A 12,910-nucleotide genomic window follows, 5' to 3' on the forward strand; every position below is an offset into this window, starting at 1 on the left:
AACAGCATCCCCTACTGGTAATAGTGTTTTACCATTTTAGCAGGATGACAGTTACATATCATTTATAGTTCCTCAAATGGTTAGTACATTACACATTTTACAGATATACAACATAATAAAACCAAATGACCTGCCCAACCTAATTTATGATCGATCTATAATTTATCTTATTCACCAATATACCTTAAAACACTTGCCACAATTCTACTGTACTGTTTATTATAGTTCATTATTGTAGTTAATTCACACGGGGATATACCAAAAATCTGCAAAATTTCCTAATACAGGTATACAAAAACACTGAAGGCCTATACAGTTCTCCAATTACAAAATTACTTCACAATACAATACTCAAGTCTCAGGCAAGATGAAAGGTCACAAGCAGGTCGAATTCATTCTTCGTTTTTTGAGGATTACAGCAACGTATATAAATTCTTGAAAGATCAGCATTTGAAAGAAATTCAGTACAATTTCTAATTATACCAGAATATTTAGTTTTCAGAATAAACCCAACTGCATTAAATATTGCCCACAAACCCCAATATAGTATTGAAAATTTTGAAAATGTGTGTAGAAGATAAGCATTGTATTCAGAGATGGCTTTAAGTACAAGATAAGTGATGCAGGAATTGATTTTGGATTCTATATTTTAAATCAAGAGTGAGCTTGCATTTATATAGTGCTTTTCACAACCACAGGCCATCCCAAAGTGCTTTATAGCCAATGAAATACTTTTGAGGTATAGATACTGTTGTAATCTAGAAAACACGGCCATCAATGTGTGTCAAGTCAAGGACCCGCAAACAGCAATGAGATAAATCACCAGATAATCCGTTTACTTAAATGTATTTGAGGTATAAATATTGGCCTGGACCACAAAACTCCCCTGCTCTTCTTCGAATCGTGCTTATGGGATCTTTTACATCCACCTGAGAGGGTAAATGGGGCCTCAGTTTAAATCTCATCCAAAAGACAACACCTCTGTCAGTGTAGCACTCCCTGGATTATGTGCTCAAGTATCTGCAGTGGTTCTTGAACCTACAACCTTCTGACTCCGATCCAAAAGTGCTTCCACTGAGTCAAAGCCAACACCACCTCTAAACCATTTACCACTATACTAGTCAAGTCCAAGTGGGAGGTTCCAGTAAACCAATATTTAAACTGCTATGTATTATCCCACCGGTTTAGTTGGAAGGCGTGTCCAAGTACTCTGGCAACTCTTATTTCCACAGGTAACAGGTGGCTTCCTTCGTGCAGTCTAATCAGCAACATAGGTGCATGCTCATTATTCTCTCTCTATTACAACAGTTTCTAGTCAATTTAAAGGATCGTACGTACATATTTCTGGAAAATAGTATTTTCTCTGTAGGTCCCATCAGCATACTCATCTCAATGTTGTAAAATTACAGTTTAACTTGCACTACGATCTTTCTCAACTTCTGTATATTTGGCAGTATATATCCTTGTAATACAATTTTTAAGTAAATTACCCCTAATATTGCATAATTGGAAGGGGAAAACTGTGTGCGCGCAGGTGTGAGATGTTACAAGCTGCCATACAGAACAATGATTCTGATATGGTAATTAGCACCAGCTGCCTCACCAAGATTTGGAGCATCAGAACGAGGAAATTGTATGACTGTGTTTAATTCAATCAATCCATCTTTTATTTCCTACAAAACAGATCTTGATTATATACAGCTGAAAGAAATCACTTCATGTTAAAACTAAGCATATCATAACAGCCATTTTAAATTATATGCTAACCAGTCATTGAGGTTCCCATTTTTAAAACAAAGGAATATAAAATTGCACATACAAAACATGCCCTTAACAATGCACAATTATCCTTTCAAGCTTAGAGTTCCTAACAGGATTTTTTTGTTTAATTTTTATTTAGCTCTGGCATCTCAAAGGCAAGGTGATTTCCAGATTAGCCATTACAGTTGTGGTAAAGTCATGGCTTGAAGATATAATTATGCTGAAAGACATGCCCAGATTAAAGTCAGCGCAGGCACATACCTCTTCACTCAGCCTCCTCTGCTCTTCTTGCCTTCGCTGATGCTCTGCATTTGCCACCGATTCAGCTAAATTATTCAGTTCCTGTTCACACGGTGTGCCCAAAAATGACAAGAGTGGAGGTTCCCATCCATTTCTAAAGTGAGGCACGTAAGGAGAAATAAACTGATCTTTAGGCCACTCGGATCTGTAACCGATAAAAATAGGTTGTTAACAAAAAAGGAACAAATCCTTCCGTGTGAAAAACTCACAAATTGGGATCATGTGTGTATCACAAGGATGAAGAATGATGCAGCTCTGCAAAACTGAGTTACAACCTCTAGTTTATAACTCTTGTGGGATGCTATAGTAACTTTTAAGGAGTTTAAAATTCATGTAAACGGAACAGATTCATTCTGTCAGCATTTCCAAGTTTTAATCCAAGGAGGTTATATGATGCTGGATTAGACAAGCTACATAGAAACATAGAAAAATAGGTGCAGGTGTAGGCCAATCGGCCCTTTGAGCCTGCACCGCCATTCAATAAGATCATGGCTGATCATTCCTTCAGTACCCCTTTCCTGCTTTCTCTCCATACCCCTTGATCCCCTTAACCGTAAGAGCCATATCTAACTCCCTCTTGAATATATCGAGTGAACTGGCATCAACAACTCTCTGCGGCAGGGAATTCCACAGGTTAACAACTCTGAGTGAAGAAGTTTCTCCTCATCTCAGTCCTAAATGGCCGACCCCTTATCCTAAGACTAGGTCCCCTGATTCTGGACTTCCCCAACATCGGGAACATTCTTCCCACATCTAACCTGTCCAGTCCCGTCAGAATCTTATATGTTTCTATCAGATCCCCTCTCATCCTTCTAAACTCCAGTGAATAAAGGCCCAGTCGATCCAGTCTCTCCTCATATGACAGCCCAGCCATCCCTGGAATTAGTCTGGTGAACCTTCGCTGCACTCCCTCAATACCAAGAACGTCCTTCCTCAAACTAGGATACCAAAACTGAACACAATATTCCAGGTGAGGCCTCACTAAGGCCCTGTACAACTGCAGTAAGACCGCCCTGCTCCCATACTCAAATCCCCAAGCTATGAAGGCCAACATACCATTTGCCTTCTTCACCATCTGCTGTACCTGCGTGCCCACTTTCAGTGACTGATGAACCATGACACCCAGGTCTCATTGCACCTGCCCATTTCCTAGTCTGTCGCCATTCAGGTAACATTCTGCCTTTGTGTTTTTGCCCCCAAAATGGATAACCTCACATTTATCCACATTATACTGCATCTGCCATGCATTTGCCCACTCACCTAACCTGTCCAAGTCACCTTGCAGTCTCTTAGCGTCCTCCTCGTAGCTCACACCGCCACCCAGTTTAGTGTCATCTGCAAACTTGGAGATATTACACTCAATTCCTTCATCCAAATCGTTAATGTATATTGTAAAGAGCTGGGGTCCCAGCACTGAGCCCTGCGGCACTCCACTAGTCACTGCCTGCCATTCAGAAAAGGACCTGTTTATCCCGACTCTCTGCTTCCTGTCTGCCAACCAGTTTCCCTATCCACGTCAGTATATTACCCCAATACCATGTGCTTTGATTTTGCACAACAATCTCTTGTGCGGGACCTTGTCAAAAGCCTTCTGAAAGTCCAAATACACCACATCCACTGGTTCTCCCTTGTCTACTCGGCTAGTTACATCTCAAAAAATTCCAGAAGATTCGTCAAGCATGATTTCCCCTTCATAAATCCATGCTGACTTGATCCGATCCTGTCACCACTTTCCAAATGCGCTGCTATTTCGTCCTTCATGATCGATTCCAACATTTTCCCCACTACTGATGTCAAGCTAATCGGTCTATAATTACCCGTTTTCTCTCTCCCTCCTTTTTTAAAAAGTGGTGTTACATTAGCTACCATCCAGTCCATGGGAACTGATCCAGAGTCGATAGACTCTTGAAAAATGATCACCAATGTATCCACTATTTCTAGGGCCACTTCCTTGAGCACTCTGGGATGCAGACTATCAGGCCCCGGGGATTTATCGGCCTTCAATCCCATCAATTTCCCTCCTAATAAGGATATCCTTCAGTTCCTCCTTCTCACTAGACCCACTGTCCCCTAGTACATTCGGAAGATTATTTGTATCTTCATTCGTGAAGACAGAACCGAAGGATTTGTTCAATTGGTCTGCCATTTCTTTGTTCCTCATTATAATTTCACCTAAATCCGATTGCAAGGGACCTACGTTTGTCTTTACTAATCTTTTTCTCTTCACATATTTATAGAAGCTTTTGCAGTCAGTTTTTATATTCCCTGCAAGCTTCCTCTCGTACTCTATTTTCCCCCTCTTAATTAAACCCTTTGTCCTCCTCTGTTGAATTCTAAATTTCTCCCAGTCCTCAGGTTTGTTGCTTTTTCTAGCCAATATACTTTGAAACTCAATCATCATCTAAGATTGAACATTAGGAAGATTTCCTAATACAAGTTTATGTAACCATAAAGTAGACTAGCTCAGAAACCAGTTTCAATGTATACTAAAAAGGGCATGAGTCAGTGCTTTGTTAATGTAGGGCAGTTTGTTTATATGATCAGACTGAGTTATTCTATTTAAATTACAGTAATGAGACAACACAATATCTGAAGTTCTGCTTCCTTATTTGTGAATTTTAAAAACAGCCACCTTGGATTCCTGCCGAACCCACTTTCTAAAGTTATTCACAGAATAATTAGACAAACACAGATAATGAAGTTGATCATTTCTCAAGCTATTGATGAGACACACAAATTCAATCTTTGAGATAAGATTGAAAACACGAGTCCACTTGTGCAGAATTAAATATTTTGCCACAGGTGACAGTTTGCTAGTCATGTTCTGTAGCCTTCTGAGACAAGCTTGAATTTGGAAATGTCCACAGTACAGCAAAGCCTTTTGATATGAGCAAATTCAACAGATAATTAGTCAATATATCAATCAACTTTTTATGGTGCAATTTACAAGACTACAATATCTGTAAATCCATGGACGGGGGGGGGAGAGCAGGGCGGAGGGAACAGATGTAGTGCATATAACAGAATCATCTTGTTGCTGAACTTCCCCCACCCCCATCAGCAACTTTTCTCTACTCATCCCCTCCAAATTAAATTGGTCAAATTGAAGTCCATCACTTTGTATCACTAATCTTTACACCAGAGCTAAGCAAGCATTCCAATTGACTTGCCTTGGTTTAGTCCATGTTTCACCCAAGGAAAACCAAATTTCTCTTTCTTCAGGTGTGACACATACATTCAGAAAGTCTATAGCATCCTTTGTCAAGAGAGGAGAGAGAACAGAACTACCCATTTCAGGTCCACCAGTGGTTTGTATGACCTGCAATACAAGAGTTTAAAGTAAGTGATGGAAATATGCACTGTGAACTGTGACCACATTCTCCCTGGTGCTCTCAATACAATCAATGAATTATACTACTTATTCCACTTCTCCCACCCCATTTCAAAAAATACAATATAAATAATATCTGTATTCTAAACCAAGTGTTGTGCAACCACAAATTTGTAGTCAAAATAAAATGGCAAACTGTCACAATCAGGTTCTTGAAATAACAAAAATAGTGTTCAATGGTTCCAAATTATGCTCCAGTTTCAATGTCAACTTAACTTGGAAAAAAAGCAACCTTTAAAAGGCCCAGGGTGAGCGTTTCCATTTCCAACACAAGTAATCTTCATTATCACCAATGTCTGCCAATTTACAAGCAGCATGATTCTGTCCATTTGTGTCAGTTAAAGACTGGATTAGGACAGTCAAAACTCATTTAATTCAAGACAATGACAGCTGGTAGAATTTAATTTTATCCCATTAGATTTAAATTCAAATTGCGGAAAGTGAACAAATAGTGTGCTAACCCATGAAGGCATCCAGTGCCCCAGATAAGGCTTCTTTTAAAATGGCCATTAAAAAGAATCTAGACACTCTCTTTGTCATTGCAAACATCCATGTAACTTGGAAAAGTAAAAGTTAACTGTCTCTTGTATTGCTGCATCAGGGCAGAGGGAAAATGTTACAATACATTTTGAAGTTGTGTTTCAAACTCAGGGCACAATTCCCATACTCAGAGAATCATGTTACAGTGGAATCTGGCCCTTGTTGCACACAACATAATTGTTCTTCTCACGAATCAATAACTCCAGACATTTTCAATACAGCCATAACATTTTCAAAAAGCTGTTGACCCTACTGTACATCTTCAACAAACTATCCTCCTGAATGCAACTAGAGCACCCTTTGGGCACCCATATATTAATATAATTGTAAATATAGGAATATAGAAAAAGTTTCAAACTAGATTACTTTCAAACAAGGATGAGGGATTATAGTTTTGAAGTTTTGAGAATTTTTTTTCCACTGGAGCGGAGGCTAATCCTAATGAGGTTTTCAAGAAGGTTGCCGATAAAATGAATAGTAGAAGATTATTTCCACTGGGCATTGATATGGTAATGAGGGCACAAAGTTAATATAACAAAAGAATTAAATGGGAAGTTCAGGAAAATCATTATACTGAGAATCCAAACCAGAGGAGCGAGCAACTATCGCGAGAGCTGACCGGGTGCGGGACTACAAAAGGCAGCACACAGCGGGAGAGCTGGGGTTCGGGAGGAGCTATCTACAGCAGCGTCAAACGGACCTGCGTGTGCAAGAGATAAAAAGTAAAAAGAATCAAAGTGTGACATCACAGCCAAGCAAGTAAGCGATTGGCCGGTTGGTTGGTATTTCTCTCCCTCTCTTTTAAAAAAAAAATCTTGGGCATTGGTGTAAGTTAGGAGCCGCAATTAAATAGGTAAGTGATATTTCTAATCTAAAAAACCTCATTAATTAAATCAGTTGATTGCTGAGTAGTTGCTGAGTGTATTTTGCTAAGATTTAGAGTTTATTTTTGCTTGTTAGTTCTGAGTCTAACTAGAGTGATGGCAGGGCAGCTCAGTCCCGTGGCGTGCACATCCTGTGGTATGTGGGAAGTCCTGGACACTTCACGCAGCCTGGATGACCATGTGTGCAGGAGGTGTCTCCAGCTGCCGCAACTCGAGCTCTGCGTTTCGGAGCTTCAGCGGCAGCTGGAGTCACGGTGGTGCATCTACGAGAGAGCTACTTGGATAGCACGTTTCTAGAGGTGGTCACCCCACAGCTTAAGAGTGTGCAGGCAGAGTGAGAGTGGGTGACCACCAGACAGAAGAGGAGGACTAGGCAGCTAGTGCAAGAGTCCCCTGAGTGCATCTCGCTCTCCAACCGATATTCTCTTCCGAGTACCGGTGGGGGCGATGGTGCCTCTGGGGAGTGCAGCCAGAGCCAAGTCCACGGCACCATGGGTGGCTCAGCTGCACCAGGGGAGGGGGGGGGGGGGGGGGCGAAGAAGAATGGAAGAGCTATAGTGGTAAGGGATTCAATGGTCAAGGGAGCAGACAGGCGTTTCTGCAGCCGCAGAAGTGACTCCAGGATGGTATGTTGCCTCCCTGGTGCCAGGGTCAAGGATGACACTGCAGGTGCAAAGAGCAGCTGCAGGGCATTCTGGGGGAGGGGATGAACAGCCACAGGTCGTGGTACATATCGGTACCAATGATATCCTGGTAGAGTTAAGGGAGCTAGGAGAGAGATTAAGAAGCAGGAACTCAAAAGGTAGTAATCTCCGGATTACACCCGGTGCCACGAGCTAGTGAGTACAGAAATAGGAGGATAGAGCAGATGAACGCGTGGCTGGAGAAATGGTGCAGGAGGGAGGGCTTTAGATTCCTGAGGCATTGGGATCACTTCAAGGGAAGGTGGGACCTGTACAAGCCGGTCGGGTTGCACCTCAACAGAGCCAGGGGGGTTTGTCAGTGCTGTTGGGGAGGGTATAAACTAGCTTGGCAGGAGGATGGGAACCAGAGAATAGATTCAGTCGGGAGGGAAGTCAAGCTGGAATTGGAAAGCAAAAACCGAGAAAGTGAATCTAAAGGACAGTGGAAATGAGGGCTGACTGTGCTAAATGGTATATACTTCAATGCAAGGAGTAAAGCGAATAAGGCAGATGAGTTGAGAGCACAAGCAGACACGAGGGAATATGATATTATAGCTATTACAGAGACATGGCTAAAAGAGAGGCAGATATGGCAGTTCAACATTCCTGGTTACAGGATTTTCAGAAAGGACAGAGAGGAGGGTAAAAAGGGAGGGGGGTCGTGGTATTGATTAAAGAAACTATTTCAGCTGTGAGGAGTGATGATATGCAAGAGGGATCAAATGAGGCCAAATGGGTCGAATTGAAAAACAAAAAAGGGGCGATTGCACTGCTGGGCGTGTACCTTTGACCCCCCCCCCCCCTCCCCCAAACAGTGAGAGGGAGATAGAAGAGCAAATATGTAGGCACATTTCTGAGAAGTGCAAAAATTATAGGGCAATAATAGTAGGGGATGTCAACTATCCTAATATTAACTGGGACAAAATTAGTGTGAAGGGTATAGAGGGTGCGGAAGTCCTAAAATGCATTCAAGAAACCTTTTTTAGCCAGTATGTAGCAAGCCTAACACGGGAGGGGGTAGTTCTGGATTTAGTTTTAGGGAATGAAGCTGGGCAGGTGGAAGGGTTTCAGTGGGAGAGCATTTAGGTGTTAGTGACCATAATTCAGTTAGATTTCATCATCATAGGCAGTCCCTTGAAATCGAAGAAGACTTGCTTCCACTCTAAAGGTAAGTTCTAGGTGACTGGACGCCAACGTTGGTGCGTCTGTCCTCCAAGGGGATTTGCAGGATCTTGCGGCGACATCGTTGGTGGTATTTCTCCAGCGATTTGAGGTGTCTACTGTATATGGTCCACGTCTGAGCCATACAGAAGTGTGGGTATCACTACAGCCCTGTAGACCATGAGCTTGGTGGCAGATTTGAGGACTTGATCTTCGAACACTCTTTTCCTCAGGCGGCTGAAGGCTGTGCTGGCGTACTAGAGGCGGTGTTGCATCGCGTCGTTGATGTCTGCCCTTGCTGATAATAGGCTCCCGAGTTGTAGAAAGTGGTCCAGAGGAAGAACGGCACCACTACGGAGTCAGTTTCGCTATCAAGAACGAGCTGGTCGACCGCCTCAGAGACTCCTCCTGCGGGATTAGCAAACGTCTCAACTCTCTGAATCACCCTATCCTGGAACCAGTGCGCCACAGTCATCAGTGCGTAGGCTCAACACTCAATGCAACAGATGAGACCAAAGAGGGTTTTACTCCAGCCTCAAAAAATCCCTGTCCCGCATCCCTACGGACGACAAACTGATACTCCTCGGCGACTTCAACGTCAGGATCGGCAAGGACACAGCCCTCTGGGGAGGCGTGATCGGCAGAGGGGGTTGGGAAAACCAATGCCACTGGTACCCTGCTCCTAACAAAATGCCTAGAGTACGACCTTGTCATTACTAACACCTTGTTCTGTCAGAGGGACAAGTACAAGGCATTGTGGCAACACCCTCGCTCCAAACACTGGCACCTGATTGACTTAGTCATCTTTCAAGCCAGGGATTGCAAGGATGTGCGCATCACCCGCGCCATGATAGGAGCTGACGACTGCTGGACGGACCACCGCTTAATCTGTTCCATCATCAACATCGCCCCAAAGCGGCGACAGCAGCAGAAGCAATGCCGCAAAAAAGTCAGTTAGATTTAAGGTAGCTAAGGAAAAGGACAAGGATAGACCAGTATTAAAAAATTTTAAATGGGGAAAAGCCAATTTTGCTCAGCTGAGAGGTGATTTGGCCATAGTGGATCGAAAACAACTACTAGAAGGTAAATCAGTGTCAGAGCAGTGGGAGGCATTCAAGGAGGAGATCCGGAAGGTTCAGACCAAATATGTACCCTTAAAGAAAAAGAGTGGGACTAACAAATCGAGAGCCCCCTGGATATCTCGGGACATAGAGTAGGATAAAGAAAAAACGGAGGTTTATGACAGTTAACGAGGACTAAATACTGCAGTCTCTGAAGTATTGAAAGTGCAGGGGTGAAATTAAAAAGGATATTTAGTAAAGCAAAGAGAGAGCATGAAAAATTCTTGGCAAGTAAAATCAAGGAAAACCCAAAGATGTTTTAAAATATATTAAGAGCAAGAGGATAACTAAAGAAAGGGTAGGGGTTATTAGAGACCATGAAGGTAATCTATGTGTGGAGGCGGGAGACGTGGGTATGGTTCTTAATGAATACTTTGTGCCTGTTTTCACAAAAGAGAGGGGCGATGCAGACAATGCTGCCGAGGAGGAGTGTGAAATAGTAAATGAAATATAAAGTGAGAGAGGTATTATTAAGAGGTTTAGCAGCTTTGAAAGTGGATAAGTCCCCAGGCCCGGATGAAATGTCCCCAGGCTGCTAAGCGAAGCAAAAGAGGAAATAGCAGAGGATTTGACCATCATTTTCCAATCCTCTCTGGCTTCAGGTGTGGTGCCAGGAGACTGGAGGATTGCTAATGTGGTACCTTTGTTTAAGAAGGGAAAAAGGGATAGACCGAGTAATTACAGGCCAGTCAGCCTAATCTCGGTGCTGTGAAAATTATTGGAAAAAAATTCTGAAGGAAAGGATAAATCTTCATTTAGAAAGACACGGATTAATGAAGGATAGTCAGCACGGATTTGTTAAGGGAAGGTCGTGTCTGACTAACTTGATAGAATTTTTTGAGGAGGTAACAAGGAGGGCCGATGAGGATAGTGCATTTGATGTAGTGTATATGGATTTTAGCAAGACTTTTGATAAGGTCCTACATGGCATACTGGTCACAAAAGTAAAAGCCCATTGGCTCAGAGGCAGGAAACAAAGGGTAATGGTTGGTGGGTCTTTTTGTGACTGGAAAGATATTTCCAGTGGGGTTCCACAGGGCTCAGCACTAGTTCCATTTCTTTTTATGGTATACATCAATGATCTATGATTAAGAAGTTTGCAGATAATAAAAAAATCGGCTGTGTGGTTGATAATGAAGAAGAAAGCTGCGGACTGCAGGAAGATATCAATCAACTGGTCAGGTGGGCAGAACAGTGGCAAATGGAATTTAATCTGGAGAAGTGTGAAGTAATGCATTTTGGGAGAGCTACCAAGGAAAGGGAATACACATTAAATGGTAGGACACTGAGAAGCGCAGAGGAACAAAGGGACCTTGGAGTACATGTCCACAGATCCCTGAAGGTAGCAGGCCAGGTAGATAAGGTGATTGAGAAGGCATACAGAATGCTTGCCTTTATTAGCCAAGGCATAGAAAACAAGAGCAGGGGGGGTTTATGCTTGAACTATATAAAACATTCGTTGGGCCACAGGTAGAATACTGCATGCAGTTCTGGTCACCGCATTACAGGAAGGACGTGATTTCACTGGAGAGGGTACAGAGGAGATTTACGAGAATGTTGCCAGGAGTGGAAAATCTTAGCTATGAGGTTAGGCTGGGTTTGTTTTCCTTGGAACAGAGGCGGCGGAGGGGAGTCCTCATTGAGGGGTGTAAAATTGAGATCGATCGAGATATAGTGGATAAAAAGGGCCTATTTCCCTTAGCAGAGGGGTCAACAACCAGGGGGTGTAAATTTAAGGTAATTGGTAGAAGGTTTAGAGGGGATTTGAGGGGAAATTTCCTCACGCAAAGGGTTGTGGGGGTCTGGAACTCACTGCCTGAAATTGTGGTAGAGGCAGAAACCCTCACCACATGTAAAAAGTACTTGGATGTGCACTTGAAGTGTTGTAACCTGTAGCATTACGGACCTAGAGCTGGAAAGTGGGATTGGGCTGGATAGTCTCTTGTTGGCTGGCATGGACACGATGGGCTGAAATGGCCTCCTTCCAAGCTGTAAACTTTTATGATTCACACCACTTAAACGTAACTCATTTCTGTGGAAAACTTGTCAAAAAATTTCCAAATCTGACACAAGTACACTTACCTGGAAAATCGTCGCATGTTACAGGGCAGGAACAACCCATGTGGTTAGAATTTGGAACATGTGACAAACCATTGTTGAACGAGCACCTATAAGTTCTTTTAAAGTGAATTAATTGTTTAAAAAAGATGAATATTGGGGAAACAAGCAGGCAAGGGAGATTAGGGGCGATTTATGTGGAGAAAAACAACAGTGCAGATTGATGGACCACATGGGTTGGTCCTGTCATGCAACAATCAAGTAAGTGCATTCGCGGTATACCACAACTTGCATTTATGTTTAATGTCGTAAAACGTCCCAAGGTGCTTCACAGGAGCGGAAAACAAAATGTGTGACACCAAGCCACATAAGGAGAGATTAGGACAAATGACCAACAGTTTGTTCAAAGTGGAAGGTTTTAAGGAGCGTCTTAATCCTTTTAAGCGCTGGCTGTATCGGGCTTTTTAACTGGGTCTTTGAGTGCGTCGATTTTTCTGCGGCATTGTTTCTGTTGCCGTCGCTGTTTTGGGGCTATACTGATGTGAATGACTGAGCGATATAGGCGGTGGTCCGTCCAGCAGACGTCGGCTCCTGTCATGGCGTGGGTGCTGCGCACGCCCTTGCAGTCTCTCACTCGAACGATGACTCAGTCGAGCAGATGCCAGTGCTTGGAGCGAGAGTGTTGCCATGATGCCTCAGACGGAACAAGGTGTTGGTGATGATAAGGTCATGTTCTCGGCATTTTGTCAGGAGCAGGGTACCGCTGGACTTGGTTTTCCCTAGCCCCTCTCTGCCAATCACGCCTTCCCAGAGGTCTGTGTCCTGACAGACTCTGGCATTGAAGTCACCAAGGAGGATTTCCCACCACCTCTCCCGAAGGTGCTGCACAGTGCAGAGCTTACAGCTCACACCCAACCATAGGCAACTAGGCCCATACAGTAGAGCCCGGTCCCTAGTCGTCTCGGACCACCTTGCGACTGGACCAAGACCTTGCTCTGCTAAGCCCGTGTG

At 43.2% G+C, this 12,910-nt stretch overlaps 1 protein-coding gene across 16 annotated transcripts in view; it reads right to left on the minus strand.

Annotated features, from left to right (window-relative positions):
- The window catches only part of eps8a (EGFR pathway substrate 8a, signaling adaptor), a 245,891-nt gene that overhangs the window by 36,121 nt on the left and 196,860 nt on the right, over positions 1–12,910 (minus strand). For all 16 annotated transcript variants that reach the window (XM_070897554.1, XM_070897562.1, XM_070897561.1 and 13 more), the window contains 2 exons: positions 5,232–5,380; positions 2,023–2,206 (listed from right to left, as the gene is read on the minus strand). In XM_070897554.1, coding sequence (XP_070753655.1) covers positions 2,023–2,206; positions 5,232–5,380 — 333 coding nt within the window. The remainder of the gene's footprint in view (positions 1–2,022; positions 2,207–5,231; positions 5,381–12,910) is intronic.

The sequence above is a fragment of the Pristiophorus japonicus genome, chromosome 13 (assembly GCF_044704955.1).
Source record: "Pristiophorus japonicus isolate sPriJap1 chromosome 13, sPriJap1.hap1, whole genome shotgun sequence".
Classification (NCBI taxonomy): domain Eukaryota; kingdom Metazoa; phylum Chordata; class Chondrichthyes; family Pristiophoridae; genus Pristiophorus; species Pristiophorus japonicus.